This window comes from Alternaria ethzedia (genome assembly GCF_023757985.1).
Source record: "Alternaria ethzedia strain BMP 0044 chromosome Unknown scaffold_23, whole genome shotgun sequence".
Lineage (NCBI taxonomy): Eukaryota > Fungi > Ascomycota > Dothideomycetes > Pleosporales > Pleosporaceae > Alternaria > Alternaria ethzedia.
The window spans coordinates 441,928-465,544 of NW_026056216.1; the positions used below are offsets into that span (position 1 = coordinate 441,928).

Below are 23,617 nucleotides of genomic sequence, written 5' to 3' on the forward strand. Positions count from 1 at the left end.
CACAGCAGCCACCTTTTGCTAATCAATCATGTTGGCGTTACCCGGTGTCTTGGATCTTAGCGCAAGCTAAGGAGGCTATACGTGGTCTTTCTATGACTCTTTTGTCATGTACAAAAAAATCAGCTCTGCACATCTATGATACGGATTGGCAAGATCATGACCTGCTTGTACTATCTGTGTGTTCTCTAGCTATAACGGACAAAATTTGAAATGTCTGGGCGCCTATTTGAATCGGATTGGGGAATGGAGGAAGATATACCGATTATCACATTTGCACGATTAGCTTGGCTTGCGGGTCTTTTTTTGCTAGATTGAATACTAGATTATGTTTCAAATATCATTTGCGTGTGGCTCATGCTTATGTGCTGCTCAGACTAACGCCCCTACGTTTAGCCTTTGACACTCCCATTACTCATATTTTGTCGGCCAAGGCTGTGACTACGGTTTGTATGGTAAGTCACATAACGTCTCTATATCCTGCCCAGCTAACTGATCTAGACGGAATCATATGCATTTGCTAGCCTGTCGCATATCTACTCAAGCTTAATATACCACTCCCCATCCTTCTGCTGCCCTCTCCCAGCATCCAGTACAGGTACATCACCCCACAATTCACTATAACTCAACCCCGTGTACCGCTCCTCTCTATCACTCGTCCTAGCCAGAGCGAAGACTGCGCTGCCAAACTCAGAAGCTGGTTGTCCACTCGTATTCGGCGCGATGCTCAACTCGTTCCGGATGGTAGGTATAAGTGTGCGCTGCCACATCAAATTCGTATTCGCATCCGGTTTCAGGACTTCCGCATACATTTTTGTCGTTGAATGATCGGTGCTGTGTGAGTTGAGGGTAGCAATACCGCTGGTGCCGGCGTTGGAGCAGATGAGTGTCGTGGTTTGAGTTCTTGCCGTGCCTTGCGGGAAAAAGGCATTGTTTCGGCTTGCTTCGCGAGGGAAGTCGGAGGTGTGTGCGTGTGCTGGTAAGACTTCACCGTACTTATCGCCGCGGCCTTGGATCGCAAAGCCACCTTGAACAGCTTGGATATTAACTGTACCAGACCCCGTATTAGTGAAGCGGTGCCAGCGGATGTACCAATCTGGCCAGCGCGAGCAAGGAGCTACAATGTGTGTTTGTACTGTGATATCGGCGTCGGCCCAGGGTTTCCATGTGCTCGTCAAGCACGGTATGTCTTCTACGACCTCGCCACTGTGCATCAGTCGCGCGGTAGCAAAGCGATGGTTCGTGACCTTCCACGGTACCCGCCATGTCTCCCCGCCATCTTTACTCACTGCGAGTGTACTGTCTGGTGTGATTTGTTGTATCAAAGTACCAGTAGGCACGCTGAAACCAAAGTGCGATGAGTAAGCGTATTTTCCGTATTTGGCTTCTGTAGCTTTGAGCGGCCAAGGACAGAATTGGCCCATGGAAAGGAGGAAATGGTGGTTTGGCTGGTTGCAGATGATATGCATAGCTGGTTCAACTGGCATAACCGCCACATCTGCACTGGGTAAAGGCTTCTCCTCCGCAGTCCAGAACGGGTGGCCTTCCCGCAGTCCTAGCGCTAGGAAAGATTTCATGGCCCAGTAAGGAGACTGTGGGCTGTTGTAGTCTTCGCTCATGTACATGTTGGGGTAGGTAAAGCCGATTGTCAATGTGCCGTCGATGTTGAACATGTCGTCTTTCTTGCTCCACCAGCGGAAGTGCCGGAGCAAAAGTCCTTTGATCACGCCCCAGTCGTTGAGCGGTTCCGGGAGCTCGAGGTCTGCGAAAGCGATGACGGACCAGAATCCAGCGAATGCGAAACGGTATGTTAGACTGCGGCCAAAGGGTATAGCGGCACCTAGGGCGCGTTAGTTAGTGCTAGGTGCTCGAGATAGGTATTCAACATACCGTTCGTGTCGAAGTACCGCCAGAAAGACACTGCAAACTCCTTTGCTCTACCCCGAAACCTTTCGCACCGCTCTGGATCCAGATCCTGTGCCATCTTCGCATATATGAGCTGCGAGAACTGGATCGCAAAGCTGCCGGAATAGTAATCTGCCTGTCGTCCCTCGTCGCTCCAGATACCATCTGCTGCCCAGCCGTCCCTTCGGTAGAACTGCTCCATGAGATCCAAATCCGCTTTCATCGCATCGAGGACATGCTCTTTGGGTACGCCGCATACTTTGATCAAGGCTAGGTTAGTCATGACCCGAAACCACAGCCAATTCGTCGTGGGGAAGTCTTTCCCATTGATAGTCCCCAGCCACTCCGTAATATTCCCCTTCCCTTCTTCTGTCTGGGAATGGAACATGGTCTCTGGAGCTGATAGTAGCGCGTACGAGATGATCTCCATTTCCACCATTCGTTGATCGCGTAGTACGACGGGGCCCCAGTACTCTTCGTGATGTGGGTTGGTACCATTGGCCAGGCCTATGGCGTAGGGTTTGATGAGCTCTTCGTACTCGTCCTTAGACACAATGTTCGAGTGCATCAGCGCGCCGACTGCCCATAGCGGCCGGGCGTATCCTTCAAGCTGGGCGGCGACATCGTCGAAATGGGTGCCGGTTGATAATGGGAGTTTGATTCGGGCGCCATGAGGTGATTGATATGGCTTCAGTGCGCGAAGGAGTGCTATTGATGCTGTTTTGAAGTCGGCGTGGGTCTTGAACGGGTTGTTTGAGAAGCCGTTTAGCGGAGGCATAGTGTCCTGAGCGTTATCAAGAGTATTTGGCGCGTGAAACCAAGCCCGATAGTTCTTCCAAATGAAGGCTATGCAGTCACAGCTCTACATGTTCCATAGTCTCCTGAGTCTGGTGGTTCATGGTATGGACCGCCCGGAGCGGCAGCCGTGGATGCAAAAGACGGGTGCCTCTTTGCATCCAAACTTCAATAGGTAGCGCATCCGCAAGATATATCGATACCGCGTATCGCCATAGGCTCCCGTCCCGTATTGATGAAATCGGGTGGCTTCCGGGGTGGAGTGATGGTGATCAGCCGAAAGGAGGGTTAGACTGCGCGGGGCCCGCGTGTGGAGTAATTATCGATTTATCCCGATGCCCGCCGCTCGCTGCATCCTCCACATTTGCTTCTTCTTGATCAGCGCTTTTGCGATGTCGTGCTGATGTCGGCTGGGTGGACCAATTACTCGGTTGGCAATGGTAGCCAGGCAGGCGAGGACGACGGTCCCGTCTCGGTGGGCGGTGACACGCCCGCGTGCGTTAGCTGCAAGCAACGCAAGCTGCGATGCTCGCGCGAGACACCCTCGTGCTCGCATTGCTTGAGGCTGGGTGAGTTTTTCTGCCAATTGGCGCTATTTCGCGTCGCTGTCTTGCGTCGCTAATGTGCCATAGCTTCTGAATGTGTTTATCAGCCAAAGAACAAACCTGGGCTTAAGCCCGGAGCTGTTGAGGCGTTGACCCGCCGCGTCGGTATGTGGTACTCCTTCTACTATGAACTCAATCTTACGTTCCGTAGCCTTTCTTGAGAGGATACTGCTAGATGATGCGGGAAACATACGGCCACGGTATAGAGACGATGATACCACAGCGAATGGCCACGCCGTCGCGCATGAAAGCCCCAGTGCTGTAAAAGAACGCGCACCTCGTGTTGAGGAACACGCGCCGTATGTCGCGCCTACTCCCGATTTTAGCCACAACCACCAAATCGCAGAGGATGGCTCCAGAGGTTCCGAAGAAGAGAACGGCGTCTCCAATCCGCTGAAAAGAAGATTTGAGATGCCAATTGCTGAGAGTTGGCTTTTCCCCTTCGAAGATGTTGATATCGCGCAGCACTTGCCATCTCAACCACTGCTCGAGAAGGTCGCAGACTTTTTCTGCGTCTCGTTCCATCATTGGATTCCATACATTCATAAGGCGAGACTCCAAACGCGAGTGCGCCAAGGTTGCCAGGATCCAGGACATGTGTTGGTCCTTCACGCTCTGGTTGCCGTTGCTCTGCGACACATGGACCCCAACGTACTGTATCTGGACACTGATCAGATCCTTCAGCAAACGAGGGTCTCCAGGATGATTGTGGAAACGCATGCGATGCGCAATGTCACCATCGAAAGCTTGCAGGCCCTCATCTTCCTAGTTTTTGACCTTCTCAATGATGGTCAAACACAAAGAGCGTGGCCGCTGATCGGATCGCTCACGAGGACTATAGACTATCTCCAACTTACTACTGAGCCATCAACATCGCAGTCGGGATCACTTATGACGCCCGTGCGGTTAGTGAAGCCTTCAAACGATTGGACGGAGTTGGAAGAGCGACGAAGATTGTTCTGGATCATCTTCCTGCTCGATCGATATTGTTCGGTGTCTACAGGATGGAACACCAGTCTCACAGCAGATGACGTGCACCGTCGGTTACCGGCAGATGGCGGCTTCTTTACGAGGGAGGAGCCGGTCACTACACCCTACTTCGGCATCTGGAACAAGGCCGCCGCTCGCATTGGGCGCTCACTAGCAAATGTGCCCGCGCAATACAACGAAGAAGATCCAGGAGTCGACCACTTGCCGCCAGGAGCCAGCCCCAATTCGGCCAACGGCTACATTGATGCTTCTAAGCTAGGCGCATTCGCATACTGTGTCGAAGCAACCGAGAGTTTGAGTCAAGTGACGACATTCTTCCTCCAACAAAGGATTAATTGGCAAGACAAAGAGCATGCAGTCAGCTGGCTGACACGCTTCAAGGAGCTAGACTTGAGGCTTGTGCAGTGGAAGATCTTCTTGCCACCCAGGTGGAAGGACTCCAACATCTCGGCAGACAGGACTGTGGTCGACATGGATCCTAATCTAACACTAGCACATATTACGCATAATACCTCGATGATATTACTGCATCATCCAATCGGATACCCGCCCCGTGGATGGAACGACTTCGTCGCACTACCGAAAGAATGCAGTGCTCAAACCTGCGAGCTCGCCGCAGTAGAAACGTCAAACATCGTCGACAAGTTTCTTACCCACACTCCCATACCCTTCGTCAACGTTCAATTCTCGTTCTGCGCCTTCATCGCCGCCAAAGCACTACTCTTCGAACACCAAGCCACCCGCAAACCTCTACGATCAGAATTCCACCGCCTAATCCACAACCTCGAGGAAATGGCCACAAGATGGAGTGGAAAGAATACAGACGACTCAAAACCAAACAACCAAGCAGCTATATACGCAAACCACCTCAAACGACTCCTCGAAGCCTGTCAAAACGACGCAAATTTCCGCTTCGACTTTTACGACCACAATGGCCTGACCCTCGACCCACAAAACTACGCCAGCCCAACCTACGCAGCAACTCCACAAGCGCGTTCCAGAAGCCTCGCGCATGAACGTTCTTTGATGAGGAATCATGGACGTACCAACAGCTTCACAAGTTCACACTCGACCCTCAGCCCACACCGTATCCCGCCTCCGGACATAACACGGAACACAACCATGCCGTCACCCAGCAACTATGAGCAACACCACCCGCGTCTCCCAAGCGCACACGCGATATCGCCATCCGGTCAGCCGCCACCTCCCATATACGCTTCGCCACAAGTACCAGCTACTTACCCGAACCATACCCCATTACAGCAGTATCAACAGCCCGGAAACGGAGTCCCAGTATCTGGTCCATCGCTCGCTCCGTACGGTAATACTGGTGCGACGGGGAACCAGCATAGCACTCAAGACCAATCTCTGCTTAATCTGTCGGATGCATTTATGGATAGTCATTTTCTGGATATGGATCGCGTTATCACGTTTGAGGATGCGAATTTCTTTATTCCGGGGGATGCGTTTCGGTGGCAGTAAAATGGGATGGGTAGGGCTGGGACGGTGATTGTGGGAGATGTGGTGTAGTCTGATAGGTACATCTATCTCTACCAACGTACCTACTCGGCTATGACCAGCTGCTGGATCGTTGGATACCACGATGTTTCAAGCTATCCCAACTGGTCATAGCCGGATGCGTACGTTGGTAGAGGTAGACGTGCAAAGTCAGGGGATGAGTATAATAGATGCTGGGCTTGTGATAGTTGAAGCATGTGCTACTTCGACATGATTTTTCATGGATGACTATAAGGACCGCAATCAAGAAGAATGAATACATCATCTTTTCCGGCCTATCGAAACCCTCCTTTACACTCGTTATTCCAGCGACGCCACTCTAGGCTCGCACTGAAGCACCTGTATGAGCGCACTCAACACAAACCGCGCCTCCAGATCCAGGTCCCTGCGGGGGTCCATCGCCCCCTTCATCCTCATCACCGCTATCTTCATCTTCATCCTCAAACTCAGACTCGTCATCCTCATCTTCGCTGAGAACAGACTCAGACTCCGAGTGGTACCCTTCCATTTCATCCAACGGCTCTAGCTCGGGCATTGAATCAGATTCATCCTCCGACTCGTACTCAGAGGACAACTCAGACTCATCCTCAGCGTCATCCCGGGTCGGCAATCCCACATCCGGACCCGCCTGCTGCAGAGCCTCAAGCGTACGCAGGTCCCTTCTACGTATGCCTGTAATGCCACTTGCCGCAGCCTCCATGCGCTGTATGTATCGAGCTACCATGTCCTCTGTGAATCGAGCATGCGCCGCCCCCATGCCCTCTGTGAATCGAGCTCTCGCTGCCTCCAACCTCGCGTCAGTTCGAGCTTCTGCTCTTTCAATGAGTTGAGCAAACCATTCGAATGTCATTTCCGTTGGTACAGTCCGCGATGGGAAAAACTCGGCGCGACAGAATGGACAGCTGTTTCCTCTAGTGAGCCAGGCTTCTAGACAGCTGCGGCCGAATATGTTGTTGCAGCAGGTGACCTTGACGGGGGAGTGATCTTCGTTTGGTTCAGCGGGTGCGCTGTTGGCGGCGATGGGGTCGTTGTCTTCGGCGGAGCTGGCAGTGACAGTGGCGCCGTTCTGTGCGACTTCGCCTGAAGGGCCCGCGGATAAGGCTTCTGGCTCCTGAGGCTGAAGATCTTCGCGGCAGATAGGACAGGAGGGGTCGGAGGGCGGCATAGGACATGCCTTCATGTCCGAAGCGAGGAAGGCTGATTTGGTTGTGTAGAGAGGCATTGTCGTTGGTGGTGCTGGTTGATTGCGAGTGATCGTACAGCCAAATGGTGTGGTGGTTCTGGTGGTGGTTCTTGTCGTGAACGGTGGAGGTGCTTCGTATATATACAATCAGAGAGGAGATTGTAAAGTCCCAGAGGGCCCACTAGTCGGTGAAAGCCTGCTGCCATTGCTTCTGCTATGACTATCCATAGCTTTCACAAGGCAACCAGCGCCGAGTCTCGCGGAGAACCCTTGCTTTCACTGCCCAAAACTGTTTCACCCCTCGAACCGCTGTAGGCCGAACATTGTGTAAGAATGTCGTCGAGGCGTTGTGTCGAAGCTCGTCTTGTCCGGAATCCGAAAGATGGCGCGAAGACCCGAGTACGTCTTCCCTTCAAGACCATTTCGCAATATTATTGGGAATAAGCTTCTTAAACATATCCAGCTGCTTCGCGTGCACCGCCATCTTCTGTTCCAGAATCTCCGGTCTTAGCTGCAGCGTCCGATCCACCCTCTGTTGATTCCCACTATACACAACCGTATAATCTGGCAAGCGGGTATAAGGCGGTATGACCGACGAAGCCGATATAGTGCAGTACTACAAATATGTTAGCCCCAGTCTCCCTCAATGCGACCAAAACATGAAGAGTATACATACCCTCCCAATAATACTGCCCCTCCCCAGCACAGCCCCAACCTCAACCACACTCCCCTCACCCACCTCCGCCGCCTCAACCACAGCCCCAGAATCAACAACCACATTCCTACCCAACACCGTTCCCTCACTGCGCATAGATTCCCTCACACTCCCACTCCCCCTTGCAGGAGGTGCCATACTCCCCCTCTTCCCCTCCGCATCCCCCTCAGCACCCATACCAACACCCACTTTCGCGCGTTCGAAAACGACACAGCCCTCGCCGAGGACAACAGGTGCGACAGCGCTGCTGAGTTTGCTATGAGGGTGGAGAACGGTATTAGGCCCGATTGTAACGGGGTGCGTGCCGGTGATTTGCGCGTGCTGCGCGATGAGGACGGTGGTGTCGAGGAAGATGGAGGAGGGTTTTGGGAGGATGGATTGCCGTTTGGGGGCGCCGGAGGTGCGGCGGTGGTCGTTTGAAGGGCGGGGAGGAGCGGGTTGGGAGGACATCGTGGTAGTGTGGTGTGGGATTTGTGTGTGGAGTCTGTGAGTGTTGATGGTAGGGAAGGGTGGATGACGGACGCGCTAAGGATCTACTTAGCGTGTCGCCAAGTCACCTGACGTGAGCGTCTAACTGTGTACCTAGTAGATACTTTTCGCCGATGTCGTACCTGCCTCGTTCTTGACACGACACAAGGTCAAAGTGCAAACCCTTCTATAAGAGGAATCATGTTGCGGCTATATTAGGTGCTCAAGCTCAACGTCAAGTACAATATCCCAAGAGATAGATCGAAGGGGGTATCTCATAACCATGCATTACTACATACATCATGCCAATCCATCGCATAAACCTACATGAATTCTCGCAATGCCCGTCAACAGCGACATCGAACAACACATCAACGATACCGCTGACGGCGCCCGCGCCTTACCCACCAACCACGATCATAAACATATCAACAACATACTAAACCACAACCCTCCTCTCCTCCTCCTTACCCTCCCCACCACTTGGACCCCGCTCCAACTCCGGACTACTCACCTTCTCGGGACTAGCCACTTTGATCGGACTCCTTCTGCCCACTTCCTGGCCCTCAACTTCGATGCGGCCTAGTATGCTCTCCTCGTCCTCTCCCATACCTTCGATACTGTGCAGACTGTCGTCGTCAGAAGAGTCTTCGATGCCTTCAAACATGCGTGCGAAGCGCTGGTGTCCTTCGCGTTCTTCTTGTTCTTGAGTTTTCGGGGCGGAAGGGTCGTCCGGGTCTTCTTCTGCTTCGCGCGTCGATTCGAGCTGCGCTTTGCGTTGGGCGAGGCGGAGGGCGAATTGGCGGCGGGCGCGCGATGGGGGGATCTGGAGGGGTGGTGGGATACTGGGCTGGAAGAGAGTGTTAGTGGAGCTGGTCAATGGAAAGATACGATGACTCGTTAGGGCGGAGATGGAACGCAAGCAATTCGGAATTTACAGAGAAAGGGTGAACAAAGGGGAGACAAGCAGATGGAAACGAGGAGGAAAGAGGACACCATACCAGATCAATGAAGCCCAATCATCCAGTGGTACATCACACAAAGGAGATGAGAGGAAACCACATCTCACGATGCGTATTACTACATGTATCATACACCCTGTCGGATGGCGCAAGGAATGTATGTACAGAAAGGATGATGATAGGCCCATAGATCTAGCATGCGAGCCGTCTGTCCGTTCCCGCTCATGATACAAACAAGTATAAGAAAAGGAAACGCACCAAGGGCGGGAAACATTCGTGGTATAGTGTGTATGCTCGGGGCCATGGACTTATCGATAGTCCATATCAGCATCGTCAAATGAGATTTCACCCACTTGTTCGGAGTCGTCGACAGGTCCCTGTCGTTGTTCCCGCTCTCTCTCGGTGTCGACATCGTCCATGTCTTCGTCTTCTTCGTCACTCGAGTTAGTAAAGCCACTAAGCAAGGAGCCTCCGCTGAAGGTGTACCCACCACCCTCAGTGTCACCAGCATTGGTGAGCTCCATGCTGTCGAGGCCTATGTTGCCGTTGTTGGCGAGGCTTGCATTGGAGAGCCCGCCACTGTCGCCTCCAAAGTTGTTGTTTGCTGCGTTGACGGCGTTGAGCACAGCTTGTCTGGGCCCGACGCTCATGTCGGGTCGTACGCCTCCGAGAATGGCGTTGTCGCGCTCTCGCGTCTCGGCCAGAATATGCTCCACATAATACACCCACTCTTGAGCGTGGACCTTCTCTAGGACCATCTGCGACAAGACTTCGTCGGTATGTCGCTCTGTAAACTTCAACACCTCTTCTGCGATCAGGGTGAGGTGACCCATGTATCCTAGTCGCATGGACGTTTCTTGATGCGATTTGTCGCTCTCCTGCTGTCCTTTGATGATGCGCTCGGTAATGCCTCCGTTATCGAAGAGGTCAATCGCTAGCTGACGGTTGTATCCACGGTCCATCTGGCCGTTGAAAACTTGCTGAACGACGTCGTATACTACGTTATGTAGGAAGTTGTTCCATGGGAAGCGGAAGAAGAAGTCCTGCAAATATTAGCATGTTTCGCTGGAAGATATCGAAAGTGCTTACAAGTATCGTTGGTACAACTTTGTTCTCAACGAATGTGATCTTCAGCAAGTCGCCAACAACAGGCGTACCGTCAATGTCAATCTCGAAGCCGGCAGCATCATCTGCACTGCCGAATACCACCGAACGCACGCTCTGAGACTCATCAATAGGAGTTATCTCCGAAAGATCTGATCCTGCTACTGCTGCGGTGAAGCGCGAGGTGTCGATGCTGGCTGGTTCGGCTTCACTTTTGCGGTTCTTACCCGCAAACAGTGGCGCTGGTTTGTCGTCTGGATGGGGTGAGAGGCTTTCAGATTGTTCAGCAGTGGTGGTATCCGAGGTCTGGTTGAGCTGCTGTGTGAGAAGAGATGGCGGGGTCTTGACATCGGTATCAGACTTCTCGGTCTTCGCGGGCTCTGTCGATTCCTGGCGGTCGTTCATAACGGTGTCGGTATCCAGTTCAAGCTCATCGACCTTGGCACTCAGGCCGGCTGACGTAGGTGACTCGGCATCATCTGCAGGCTTAGGTGGAGATGCAGGCTTCTCAGCAGATGCTGCAGCGTCTTTGGGTGGTGTCAAAGGCTCGTCAACAAACTCGCCGTCATCGCCTGGCGTCTTGGCAGCGGATGGTTCCTGTGGCGCATCTCTCGGTGGCAGCTTCGGCGAGGGCTCCAATGGCTCCCCAATCTGCTCTTTCTCCGTTGCCGTGTCTTTGGCCTCCTCGACAGCAACTTCCGGCGCGACAACCTTTTCAAAGTCGTCTTCCGAACTGTTCTGTACATGCAGAGGTTTTATCTCTGCAGGAGAGTCCATAGATGGGGCGCGCGCGTGGTGGAAGCCTTGGCTATCAACACTGGTGGAGAAATCGCCTGGGTTGCCGGAAATCGCTGAAGTCAATTTGCCGTCAGCCTTGAGACGTTCCCGCTCGGCATCTCGCCTCCTGACTTCAGCCTCGCTGCCCCGTTCGTTGAGCAGAGCCATGTTACTGCAGTGCAGCAACTCGGCCATCAGCTCACAAGTCTTGAACCGATCAAATCCAAGCGGTTCGATCTTCTCGCCAAAGGCTGTCTTGAGCTCTCGCTTTTTCTTTGTAGTGCTGCCATCGCGCTGTGTCACGATCTGGCTTGAGCTATTAACCAGCTCCATGAACTGCGGGATGTGGTTGGCGAATTGGCGAAGCAGTGTTCCCAGGTAGATGGGGTCTGAGTTCTTGGGTACCGGCCCAATCTGGTTCTCCAAATCATAGTCGGAGTTGTTCTTTCTGATAACCTCGATGATGATACCCACACCGACTGTCAGCGGGTTGCCGCCCTGCAGCATGAAATCGATCAGCTGTTTCAGACATTGTTCGGAGACAAGCTGGCGCGTAAGCTCGTTAGGCCCGATGACGGACTGGTCTTGCGTGGTAGCGTTCGCGGATATCGTGATGATAGCCTTGAGGAAGTCGCCAGCTGACGTTTGTGTGGAAGTCGACTGATCGGGGGCGAGGAACGATATCAGGCGGGGAACGAGGTTCTGTTGTTGCAGCCACTGGAGTCTGTTAGTTATGCCAGCAAGCGTGTATGTGGCGACTTACGTCAACAATGCCCTGTCCGCCCTCGCTCTTCTCCAGGCTGATGATCTTCAACAGCAGGTCCATGATGACAGGGCAGTCGACGTGCTGCAACATGTCTGTTACAACATTGTCCAATGACTTGAAGAAGTCGAGCATCTCCTCCATCTTGCGGTCGAGCAGCGACTCGTTGACCTTGGTGAAGTAGCCAGCCTGGACGGGGTCGAGCGGCGCAGGCTGCTTGATGTAGGCCCAGAACTGTCGCAAGGTGTCCTGATTCTCGAGGACCGCCTCGGATATGGACCATACTTCGGACGATAGGATCTCGCACGACACATAGGCGTACTTCATGCGCTGTCGCTCCTCCTTGGTCTCTTCACTGTCGCCCGCATCGGACTTGGTGGTGGATGTCGAGCGCGCCCTGACTTTGCCGAAGAAGCCCGTCCGACTGGGACTCCGCGCCTCGTGCGCAGGCTCTCCTCCGGTGTCGTCGTCGGGTGGCAGGTCGGGTCTGGAGGCGATAACGTAGCGCAGCAGGCGTTCCAAGACATTCTCATCGCGAAGGTATTCTATCAGCTTCGAGTTCTGCTGCTTGAGCTCCTGTATGAGGTCCGACTCGTCGAGCAGCTCCTCGACGGTGACGTCGGGCTTGTCGAGGATGCTGTCGAGCGACGACAGCTGCGCGTACCCGCCGAAGCGCCAAAACATGGTGGTTGCGGTGGTTTGCGGCTACAAGGGCGGGGCAGGGGAAGGGTCGGGCGAGGCACTCGAGAGCGTGTGCAGCAGCGTGGGGCACATGCGTAGATTTACTGCGGCGACCAATGCGTCATAGAAGGACACGCCGTGCAAAGCTGAACACGGCGGCGGGCGGGTTAGCAGAGCGACTCGAGTAAGACAGAGGGCGCGTGTTCGTGGCTTGGGCTGTGTTGCACAGGTGGGACAGGTACCTTAGGCGAACGAGGCCGCGGGGAAGGCAATGGCAAACGAAAAGCGCGCGAGGCTCTGGATCAACCCATGCACCGACTGTTGCGCGGCGTCGTTACAGATACAGGCTGCGAAAACGTCTGTGTCTCCCGAGTCGGAGTGTTGTGGGTATTGTTGGGTTTGGTGGTGACAGGCAAGGCTAGAAGCTGCGTAGTACGGATAGCGTGCCAGGCCGCAGATCACTTGCACCTCCCTGATATCAACAGGACGTGTCGAGTTTGGAAGAACACTACCAGCTGTATCTGGGTACAAGTCTCCAGAGCTGGGACCCAGTAGTTGCTCCAGATAAGCATGCGAGCTAGTGCTGATGGCATGAACACCGCGCATGCTGGAGATTTCAAGGTGATGTAGGAGCTTCGACAGTGTGATGGTTTGGTGCATCTTGCATCTGGCATCGCATGCCGGCATCCGCCTTTGAGAAAGTTCATTCGACTCATTTGTAGATAGCTGTTAATGAATTGCTTCATCATGTACTACGTTTGCTTTTGTTAGCTTGTCAATGTCGGCAATTGCCATGGCATGGGGCACTCCAATGTTTGGCAATCCTGCTTGGGCATCTCAGGGTCAGCCGGTCGTTAGCGCCCACGTGACGATCGATGACGTTAGCGGGAACTGCCGGAGCTACGACCACCGTTCGGTGCCTGCCATTCACCCCACACTGCCAACACACTCCACGCCTGTCCTCTCCCCTCGGCTGCATATCGCGACTCTCCGGCCGGCAACCCACATATCCCTCCACCAGCATGAACCGCCTATTTGGAGCCAAGAGCACCGCGCCCAAGCCCACGCTCAACAGCGCCATCTCCAATGTAGGCTCCATCCATTAGGCAACGCCCTTCCAATACTGACGCGCTCAGGTCGACACACGCATAGAAAGTCTCGACGTCAAGCTCACCAAGCTCAATGCTGAGCTGTCTACCTACCAGCAGAAGCTCGCCAAGATGCGCGACGGCCCCGGCAAAACCGCCATCAAGCAAAAAGCCCTCAAAGTCCTCCAGCAGCGAAAGCAATACGAAGCGCAGCGCGACCAACTCCAGGCGCAATCGTGGAACATGGAACAGGCCGGAATGATGCAGGACAATCTCAAGAACACAATGACCACCATCGACGCCATGAAGACAACGACGAAAGAGCTACGGAAGCAATACGGCAAGGTCAACATCGATAAGATTGATAAGCTGCAAGACGAAATGGCGGACCTCATGGATATGGGCAACGATATACAAGACGCCATAAGCCGCAGCTACGACGTACCGGAAGACGTGGACGAGTCGGAGCTGGATGCTGAGCTGGAAGCACTGGGTGACGAAGTCGACTTTGAGGGTATCGGAGAGTCGTCAGGCGTGCCAAACTTCATGTTAGACGACACTGCGCCGCCTCAGTTCATCGACGAAGCGCCCAATCCCGGTGGCAAGGTTAAGGAAGCCGCAGGCTGATGAGAGACGTGTCTGCGCGCATACTACAAGACCTGTGATCATAAGCGATTCAAGGGTCCCTTCCAGCTTTCTCGTGGTGACTATTACGCTCCGGAAAAATACCTATGTCGCACGCGGAGCCCTTCTATGGACATTAAGTACGAGTTGGCGGCCCGAAAAGCTCGACTAATTTCGTCGAGCAAGGTCGACCATGACCGGCATATCGATGGGGAGCACGCTGCGAAGTCACAATACTTGGAAAGATCGAAAATTGCTTGCCATCTTGAGGACCATAGGCCACATAAAGCCGACAGACTGACACCATAGACGCATGGTCAAGCGATATACCACAAATGATACCCCATGTTATGTTCGAGTTCAACATGTATCTTCCCGAATGCGCGTGATTCATTCCATATCGAGCCTAACCTTGTATATACCCCAGTACGTACGTTTTCTGTACTACGGAGCCTTTGGTTCAGTCATTCGCGCAGTTTCTACGCGCTGCACTGTACCATGCTGATACAGGTTGTGACACAACCGCAATGCTGTATTCCAGTGTTACATCGACGTTTTTATTGAAAGGGGCTGTATACAGGAAGCAGAACCATGCAGTCTTCTACCTAGTTAATATCGTCTTAGGTACCTCTCTCCTGCTCGTAAAAGTCACTCACTGCCGTTGAGACACCGACCGCGATAAGCTGAGATGGAGACAGTATGTACTTTGGTCATCTTGCTACTCGTCTACAATCTAACAATGAAAAGCAATCCTACTCTTACTGGACCCCTTCATCAGGCATCCGCACGCTTAAGACAACACCCAACACCGGGGACTTGTGGGAGCCCGAGACAGAAACCGTAACAGAAACCGTCAAAGAATCCGCAGGACCATATTCTACAGTCATAATACCACCTCTCTTCAAGACTGTCACCATCACAACCGACCGATCCGACTCTAGCGATGCATATTCACGGCCTCCAGAAACGAGTGCAACACCGAGCTATGGTGACTCTGCGACTTTCGATGACAGCTCGTCGTCTTCCATCGACAAACCTGGAATGCACTCCCTTGACATCGGTGCGATAATAGGCGGCGTTTTGGGCGGTTTAACAATCGTTGGCACCATATTCATCGCGATGTACTGGATCCGCCGGAGACATCCAGATAGCAACAAAAGCGAGAAGTCAGCAGGTGAAAACGATGAGGGTCGTGGGACTGCATCAGAGGACGTGGAGGAAACACCATATGAGTTGCCTGGGACTCAGACAGCGCCTGAGCTGGAGGACACAGCAGTGCTTCACGATCGATTACCAACTAGCTAGCTGTTTGCATCGATCAAATCCACCTCGCAGTTGTCTTTCCGGCTTCACCACCTTCCCTTGCAGCACCGTATACTTAATAATATTCTCACAATCCTCAGGCTTCACCCGCGCCAACCATATACACTGCGCAGCCTCGCCATTACCCTCTGCCTCCTGCTCCTTATTAGCATCCAGCAGAACCTCCTGCCCATTATCATCTTCAAGCTTCAGGTCCGCAAGCCGCTTCTCCGCGCCATTGGCATGTCCATTGGCAGTGCCATTCGTGCTCTCAGGCCGTGTAACGACTGAAGAGTGTCGATAGACCATGACGTTTGCCGAGAACTTGTGGCCGCCAACGTGGCTTATAAAGTATATCCCTACGCCACCCGGTCGCTCGTCGTGTAGATCGCGGTATAGTCCCAATGGTCGGAGCAGTCGCTCAAACTCTTTTCGTAGAAGAGGAGCTGACTGGCCGCAGCGTGCGTCTCGTGTCTTTTGACTGCACATTAAGATGAGGTATTTGTGTGGACATGGTCGGGCTTTGAGTTGGGGTGCGGGTATCGACGGGGGTATGGAGGAAGGCGCGTCGGTGTCGGCGGAAGAAGTCTCTTCCGGCTTCTCTGAAGGTGGTAGCGCGGCAGTTTTCCGTGAGCGCAATGGGGTATTGTTTGTAGGACCGGGGTTGATATAGTCGGTGATGAGTTCGGGGATGTTCGCAGGCGTGACATTGTCTATGAACTGCCATGACGGTAGCAGTAGTACCATGGAACTGTGATCCGAGTGGTCTGGGACGGGCATATTGGAGGCGGATAACATGAGTTTCTATACCCAATTAGCTCGCACTCGACACAACCTGAAAGCGTCATATCTCCAGACTCACCCCATTGCTAGGCTTTGCATCGCCCCTGTCAACCGCCTCCATGATGCTGCCCTTCTCGTCTGCGACATCGCGCACCCAATCCGTCTTGCCAGTCGCAACAATCAAATGCGTGCTCCATCCCTTCACGTGCCCATACAGCTCTTCCGTCTCATCAATCTCAAATTTGCGCGGGTACTTGACACTGCAACTAGCACAGTCGTGCAGGCAATCGTCGCCATCTACCGCGGGGTCGGTGGTCGGGAACAACTCCTCCGTCTTCTTCGCTTTGGTGAAATCGTCGCTGTCCTTGGCCAATGTAGGCACTTCTGACGACGAAAGTGCTGAGGTCAGCTTGTAGGACAGGTTGCGCAACATAGCAGGCACTCGGTAGGCGTTTATCGGCCGGTGGGGCGTCTTGGAAGGTGCCATTGCGTATCTTTATATCAGATGCGGCGATTAGATCGCCAAGGCCGCGGAATGTGGGCGCGCGGTGACGCCGACGCTTACGGAGTGGTTGGTACCTGGATGATGTCTTTCACGCCCGTTCACGGCCGTTGTTGCCTAATGAACAGTAATTATCGAACATTACCGAAGTCGAAGTCTTACGGTAGTTGAGACGGAAGCTGACCGCCTCTTATGTTGCTTTTCTTGTCTCGGTGAATTGCTTCGGCTTTCGGACCTCGCGTTATCAGATTAGGCGACGATTATGCTTCCAGCTTCGGATTTGTTGGACGAGGCCCGGACATCCTCACATTCTCCGACTTCTCTCTACTCGGCTCCACATAACCCTCGCATACCTCCTACGCTAGTGTACTTCGAATAACGACGCTGTTCCCATGACTTCTACCGCGCACGCGTCGATCCAACACGTACGCGTAGACGCGTCAGTCGCGTAAGATGCGGCTCAAGATGCTCAATGGAGCGCCCTTGCGCAACCATCTAGAGTTCAACGAGGACACACTCTTGGCAGTCGAGGATTGCCGTCCCTTTGATGCAGCAACAAGTGTTTCTACACCTGCAGATGAATCCACACCGTCTTTAAGGTGGCGCGGACTGCCTTTCAAGAACCCTCGGCTCCAGACTGGATGGTCACAACCATTTCTTCCAGGAAATGTTCAAGGTCAAGACATATCAGATGTTTCGCTGCCCAATGTGGGTCGGTATACGTCGTTTTTACAGGAAGATACTACCCACTTGGATACATCTATCGCCTTTGAGGATACGTCAATCGCCACACCTGGCTATCTTGAGCATTCTCTCGTCTTCCACGACACGCTACTGTCGTCTCAGGTCCTGCCAGACGGTATAACAGATAAGAGCGTCAGCTCCTCATCCTTCTTGACTACTTCTTTCGGAACTACTCTATCCGACTTTGATAGCCCAAGCAAAGTCGATGAGCATACACTACTCGTCAAAGTCGCGCCCAAGATGAGCATCACGCCTCTTGGATTGTTACCTAGCGCACAGCGTCTACGAGCAATTTACCCGCAAACCCCAACACCAAACTTCTTATGCGTTGTGACAGCGACTCCGGAACAAAAAGAAGTCTTCGTTCGGAAGGGCGGATACAAGATGAATCTATGGGAGATCATCGTTGCGGATGATACACGCTCAGACTTCAAGGTCACATTCTGGCTGCGTCCACCCCGAGAATCAAACAACGAACAAAACCACGTTCAAACCCCACTACTGCAGACACTAGAGAGCATCAAAGTTGGCGACATTCTGCTTCTGAGGAACATTGCGTTGACATCGTTCGGTGACACCGTCTTTGGCCAATCTCTGAACCCAGCCATCACACGGGCTCGAACGACTATCGATGTCTTGACGAGAAGCAACGGTATATCAGCTGCCCAACTGGGTGGGCTTCCGGTCCCAGTAATCGAAGTTTTCAAGAGAGTCAAAAAGTGGGCAAGATTGCACATCGCATCTGATAGTGCAGGCTTGAGAAAGAGAAAGAGCAGCCAGGCGAAACAACTCAAGGACACGAAACGCACTTTCACAGCGCGTGATGTCGATGACTCCATGCCTCCCGACACTATGGAAAGTGTATGAAGCACATCCCCCGCAAAATCGCGATAACACCAATTTTGCCGGTTACCAATCGCTGCGTGCCGACATTGTTTCATCGCATCGACCATTCCAGGCCGTCACATCCGAGTTGATAGGTGCCTGAATTTCGGTGGCTCGTCAATGTGCTCTCTGTGAGCGTCGCACCATGCCGTGGTGGTCTGTGCCGCAGCCCTGCCATCTCACACAATCAACATCACACAGCTTCCCCACGCCACAGCCACAATCAGTATACTGCACCGATCGAAGATGGCCCGCTCGTGCCGATGTTTGATTCTCGACTAGCCGGCGGGGCTAAGACATCCCCAAGATACTCAACTGTCTATGCTGTGTCTTGGCCAGGACGACTAAGTCAACGGTCAAGTGCGGTTATACTGAGATATGGAACACCGGTACTAGACCCCCAATGAAGCTCGATGATACGCTACAGGACTCTGAACGTCTGTGTTCGTTGTCCATACGTCGTGCTCCTCCGTCCTTGGCACGTTCATGCGAAGAAACCAAACATGTTTCGAACATCATCCTACATGCAAGGATGCACCGACCAACAACGGCGTACACGCTGCGGCACCTGCCTTTTGACAGATGGTGGATGTTTTACGCATGAAGTACCGGTACTACAACGCGGTACGTCACTTACAGGCAGCGGGGCAGTGGATTGTGCCATCAGCCGTTCATTTTACGGACATCTTATATACAGCATCGTGTCCATCTAGAATCCCATCACAGCATCGCTTGCCCAGTCTCTTTTTCAGTCCTAGTGACATTCATTCTTTTCGTTCGCAACTTGTTGCAGCTTCCATTCGTTCAGATCTTGACGATCATTTTCATTCGCTACCGGCTGGCCAACATGAAATCACTCTTTTCTTTCACTGGTCTGGCTACCACACTCTCGTTACTGGCAAGCGTACAAGCTGTGTCCAACTCTACCAATGGCCCTTCATGCGGAGTTGCAAAGGCAGACGACAGCTACTTCAGTGTTGTCGGGGTCCAAGGAACTGGAGTACACCCCCGACAGGAACTCCGTGAACTGCAGAAAGACACGGAGTTATGGAACATCTTCATCCAAGCGTTTGCTCGCTTCCAGGCTATGGATCAGGATCAGAAGATCTCTTACTTCCAGGTCGCAGGTATGGAATCCGTGTTCTTTTCAGAGGCTCTGCTGACATCTCCAGGGATACATGGAGTGCCATTCCAGAAGTGGGACAATGTGAACGGGACAGCTGGTCATGAGATGATGGGATATTGTCCTCATGGGTCCAGCATGTTCGGACCTTGGCACCGGCCGTATCTCGCGCTCTTCGAGCAGGTTCTCCATGATCGCGCGGTCGACGTCGCCAACGAGTATCCCATCGGTGAAGCCCGTAACAAGGCCTTGGATATTGCAAACCGAGTTCGCCTTCCTTACTGGGACTGGGCGATGGATCCGCCAAACAGTGAAGAGGGTGTCATCCCTGAGAACGTGCGTTGCCTCACGGCTACCGTCACGTTTCCCAATGGGACCACAGGGTATATCCCCAACCCTCTGTACAAATACGACTTCCATCCTCTGAAGTATGATGACTTCGCTCCTTTGGTACGTCTTAACTCTGTACTTATGCGTTCCACGTGGAAGATACCATCCGCGAGAACTCGGCTGCTAACACACAAGTAGAGCGAGTTTGAGTTCAAGTACTGGAACCACACCATTCGGTACCCAGCTGATCCCCACGCTGCCAATGCCACTAGCCGTAACAGCGAGGTTAACGATCGAGTTGGCAAACAGCAACCCAATCTCCGCGATATGCTCTACAAGTTGCTGACGACGTACCAACCTTTCAGCCAAGTGAGCAACAAGGCGAACGGTGGCAAGATCGGAAACTTCGAGACTCTACACGATGGTCTGCACACCGTCTTCGGATTGGGTCACATGGGCATAGTGGAGGTTTCCGCATTCGACCCCATCTTCTGGTTCCATCACTGGTAAGCCCTCAGAACGTAACGCTGAGAGTAATGCTAACCGTGTGTAGTAACATTGATCGGATCATATCTTTGTACCAAACTCGCTACCCCGACACCTGGGTCGAGGACGCCGAGCAGCGTATGGGTTCGTTCGCTGTCGCCAGCGGTAGCGTTCTTGGTACTGCTTCGCCACTCGCACCGTTCCACATGAATGCCCTTGGTGACATGTGGACTGCAACCACTTCCCGCAACTGGACTTCCTTTGGATACACCTACCCCGAACTCGAAAACAACCCCAGCAATGCGACACTGACATCGTCCATCAATCAGTTGTACAAAGCCCAGACTCAAGGTCTGAGCGAGACCAATGCGACAGTCAATGCAACGTTCCCGACTCCAGGCGGAGGCAGCATCAACCGCACGGTTCAGGCTACCGACTGGCAGTGCGAAGTCAACATGCCGACCGACATCAAGGTCTCCTACGCCGTTCGCGCCTTCCTTGGCGAGCCCAGCACCAACCCCATCGACTGGCCCACAGACCCCAACTACGTTGGTCAGCTCGCCACCCTGTCTTCTCCGCGAATGAGCTCCTCAAACATCGTTACGGGTAACATCGGATTGACCGAGAAGCTTGCACAGAAGCACGCGGCCGGCGAGCTCAAGAGCCTGGACAAAGAGACAGTACAGGCCTATCTCAAAGAGAAGTTCAGCTGGCGCATCCAAGCTTTGGACTTCAGCGAGATTCCACGAAACAAGCCACCCAAGGGCTTGAACGTCACCGTATTCAGCGTGCCAGTCAGCATTCCAGAGTCCGACACCGAGGTGCCGACCTGGAACGGCGATGTCGAATACAAGGACGACATCGAAGGCAACCCACCCGTGTACAACGGACCTGGACCTGACGGCACCAACTCGACTCTCCCCGCAGACCAGTCGAGCGGATCTTACAACGCTGAGTCTGGCGAGTTTGAGTGGAAGAAGGCTCCGGTTCCAGAGGTCGCGCCTGACGCTGGTGGTGCGGGTCCCCAGATTGCAACGACGCTCTTGGAGTCGGTCATTACGCAGTATGTGACACTGGGTGCTTCTACCCCTGCGGTATCCACGCCTACACCTGCAACCTCATCTGAGGTCTCTAGCGCGCCGGCCATCTCATCTACACCTACACCCACACCCGAGGTTTCTAGCGCACCGGCCGTCTCAGAGCAAGCCCCTGAGCCTACCGTGCCTGCTGATCCGCAGACTACGGTTGTGACTTCAGTCATCATGGAGTATGTCACTGTGTAAGCCAGTGACAATGCCTGGCTAGGTATCGTTCCTGCTGTTTGTTGACTGCGGCGGACTTTCCCGCTCTTCTTTCTTGTACATGTCTCTCTTCACGTTTGTGCACACTCGCACTATCACACTCGTTCTATGCTGTTGCATGTACATACCCACGCTCGCTTCATATCGCTGTATATACACTACCACGCCTTACGCATTACGCTTATTTCGTCACGCACGCAAAAGAAATCCAATCACTCGTTCTTTGACTCTTGCTCCTTGCTCACCTATTCTGCTCTTATCATATGCCAGCTTCCCTCATACCGTCTTCACACATACTCACTCGCAGCAAACGCTCATCAAAACCTCAAGCAGACAACGCAGACTTGCTTCACTTCAACATGTATTCCTCGCCAAAGACCACTCATCCCAACGCCCCAACACCCATCACAGCAACCCCGCCCTCAAAAGCTTATTCCCAAATTCCAAAAGATAGTAATCCGCATACACCAACCCATGATCCGCATACTTCATATGCGCATGCTCATTCCAATTCGTCGTGCTGTTCCTTAGTATACACTCAAAGCCCGACTCTTTGATCTTGAGCTCCGATGCTACCGCTGCGCCGTTAACGCTATTCCCGTTGACCATGCTCTTGGTGGGGAGTTCAAAAGATGCTAGATCAGAGTCGTACGACATATCTAGCGTCTGTGATACTATCTGCAGTGCGATGTCGAGGAAATTGGTGGTGCTGCTAGAGGGGAGTTGCGATGTGGCTGTTGAAGAGAGGGACTGGAGTGCTTGGTGGATGATAAGGAGACCGTTCGCTGTTATCACGCCTGCGGAAACGTCGCGTAGCGGCTCCTCAGCATTATCTTGTGGCGCGTCGAAATCCCAACACGGGACCATGGGGTGGTGCCACTTCCCCTCTCCTTCTTTCAGTCTTCGCAAGAAGTACTCTGCGCATTGGATCGCTGTCGCTAGGTATTTCACATCTTTCGTCCACGAATACGTCTGCGCGAACCCCATTATAGCCCAAGCTTGGCCTCGACTCCACGTCGAATCGTCTTTCCAGCCTTGATTCGTCATCTTGGCTTGTGGTTGACCGGTCCGCGGATCGAAGTTTACGAGGTGGTAGGAGGAGAAGTCTGGTCGCAGGATTTCGTGGATGATGGAGTCGGCGTGTTGGGTTGCGATGTCGATTAGCTTTTGGTCGTTTTGTATGTGGCCGACGAAGTAGAGGAGGTCGAGATCTGTAGTGAAAGGGTGAGTAGGGTGAGGAATAGAAGGGGTGGAAGAGGACTTACTGCACATGCTATCTATGATGACGAGGAAGTTTGTCGACATATCTGTGATTGAGTAACGGTCGTTGATCGCAACATCCCAACTCCGAATCGCTTTTACTCGGTCATCATATCGCGATGCGAGCGCGTAAGCTGCATTGACGACAGATTGTAAGCTCTCTTTGTTCCCGGTCAACTCCCAGTCTTTTTGTAACGCGGGTTGCACGATAAAGCCCATGTCGTGTGTATCTGTTCGACCTGACATCTGGTTGATAGCAACGCCATAGTGTCGTCCTAGCTTCAGTAGCTGATCTTGGATCTGTGGCCGCACATGTTCTGGGACATCAATGGCCTGTGGGTATCGTATCGAGCGTTCGAGAAGGGCGTATATACATCCTGGGAAGAAACCACAGGTCCAGAAATCTGCTTCTCGCTCTTCGTATCGGCCTGCCTCGGGACCAATCTGGGGTACGGTGTGTGGGTATGACGGTAAGGGAGCCTGTTGTTTGAGACCGCGTTGCGCGACTTGAACGATCTTTGCTACCACGCTTTCGGAGTAGATCTGACTGAGGTCGACATCCTTCACGCTAGATAGATTTAGCATTGGCTTGTGTCGTTTTACATGCGCGTTTGCTTACACTGCGGCCTTGGAAGGCATCTTGGCATCCTGTACAGCGCTGCCCATCTTGCTTTCGCGATCGGAACTTTTGAGTGACGTATGTTCGATACAAAGGCAATTTCGTTG

At 53.1% G+C, this 23,617-nt stretch overlaps 10 protein-coding genes across 10 annotated transcripts; 4 read left to right on the forward strand and 6 right to left on the reverse strand.

Annotated features, from left to right (window-relative positions):
• Positions 1-533: 533 nt before the first annotated feature.
• Positions 534-2,680, reverse strand: J4E87_007987 (uncharacterized protein; the record flags this gene model as incomplete). The annotated part of the gene is made up of 2 exons (XM_049379580.1): positions 534-1,837; positions 1,888-2,680. 2 exons carry the CDS (start codon positions 2,678-2,680, stop codon positions 534-536), a joined length of 2,097 nt encoding a protein of 698 aa, XP_049230808.1.
• Positions 2,681-3,100: 420 nt separating this feature from the next.
• Positions 3,101-5,774, forward strand: J4E87_007988 (uncharacterized protein; the record flags this gene model as incomplete). The annotated part of the gene is made up of 3 exons (XM_049379581.1): positions 3,101-3,266; positions 3,330-3,407; positions 3,454-5,774. The coding sequence occupies 3 exons, from the start codon at positions 3,101-3,103 to the stop codon at positions 5,772-5,774; spliced, it is 2,565 nt and encodes an 854-aa protein (XP_049230809.1).
• Positions 5,775-6,129: 355 nt separating this feature from the next.
• On the reverse strand, positions 6,130-7,032 carry J4E87_007989 (uncharacterized protein; the record flags this gene model as incomplete). Its single annotated transcript, XM_049379582.1, has 1 exon — positions 6,130-7,032. The coding sequence occupies one exon, from the start codon at positions 7,030-7,032 to the stop codon at positions 6,130-6,132; it is 903 nt and encodes a 300-aa protein (XP_049230810.1).
• Positions 7,033-7,405: 373 nt separating this feature from the next.
• J4E87_007990 (uncharacterized protein) lies at positions 7,406-8,158 on the reverse strand (the record flags this gene model as incomplete). Its single annotated transcript, XM_049379583.1, has 2 exons — positions 7,406-7,609; positions 7,670-8,158. The coding sequence occupies 2 exons, from the start codon at positions 8,156-8,158 to the stop codon at positions 7,406-7,408; spliced, it is 693 nt and encodes a 230-aa protein (XP_049230811.1).
• A 457-nt stretch (positions 8,159-8,615) lies between these two features.
• Positions 8,616-12,466, reverse strand: J4E87_007991 (uncharacterized protein; the record flags this gene model as incomplete). The annotated part of the gene is made up of 4 exons (XM_049379584.1): positions 8,616-9,026; positions 9,492-10,181; positions 10,228-11,736; positions 11,783-12,466. The coding sequence occupies 4 exons, from the start codon at positions 12,464-12,466 to the stop codon at positions 8,616-8,618; spliced, it is 3,294 nt and encodes a 1,097-aa protein (XP_049230812.1).
• Positions 12,467-13,485: 1,019 nt separating this feature from the next.
• J4E87_007992 (uncharacterized protein) lies at positions 13,486-14,178 on the forward strand (the record flags this gene model as incomplete). Its single annotated transcript, XM_049379585.1, has 2 exons — positions 13,486-13,551; positions 13,600-14,178. The coding sequence occupies 2 exons, from the start codon at positions 13,486-13,488 to the stop codon at positions 14,176-14,178; spliced, it is 645 nt and encodes a 214-aa protein (XP_049230813.1).
• Positions 14,179-15,465: 1,287 nt separating this feature from the next.
• On the reverse strand, positions 15,466-16,747 carry J4E87_007993 (uncharacterized protein; the record flags this gene model as incomplete). The annotated part of the gene is made up of 2 exons (XM_049379586.1): positions 15,466-16,281; positions 16,340-16,747. The coding sequence occupies 2 exons, from the start codon at positions 16,745-16,747 to the stop codon at positions 15,466-15,468; spliced, it is 1,224 nt and encodes a 407-aa protein (XP_049230814.1).
• Positions 16,748-17,215: 468 nt separating this feature from the next.
• Positions 17,216-18,373, forward strand: J4E87_007994 (uncharacterized protein; the record flags this gene model as incomplete). The annotated part of the gene is made up of 1 exon (XM_049379587.1): positions 17,216-18,373. The coding sequence occupies one exon, from the start codon at positions 17,216-17,218 to the stop codon at positions 18,371-18,373; it is 1,158 nt and encodes a 385-aa protein (XP_049230815.1).
• An 865-nt stretch (positions 18,374-19,238) lies between these two features.
• J4E87_007995 (uncharacterized protein) lies at positions 19,239-21,613 on the forward strand (the record flags this gene model as incomplete). Its single annotated transcript, XM_049379588.1, has 4 exons — positions 19,239-19,518; positions 19,564-19,964; positions 20,043-20,350; positions 20,398-21,613. The coding sequence occupies 4 exons, from the start codon at positions 19,239-19,241 to the stop codon at positions 21,611-21,613; spliced, it is 2,205 nt and encodes a 734-aa protein (XP_049230816.1).
• Positions 21,614-22,036: 423 nt separating this feature from the next.
• J4E87_007996 (uncharacterized protein) lies at positions 22,037-23,557 on the reverse strand (the record flags this gene model as incomplete). The annotated part of the gene is made up of 3 exons (XM_049379589.1): positions 22,037-22,842; positions 22,897-23,459; positions 23,511-23,557. 3 exons carry the CDS (start codon positions 23,555-23,557, stop codon positions 22,037-22,039), a joined length of 1,416 nt encoding a protein of 471 aa, XP_049230817.1.
• Positions 23,558-23,617: the final 60 nt, after the last annotated feature.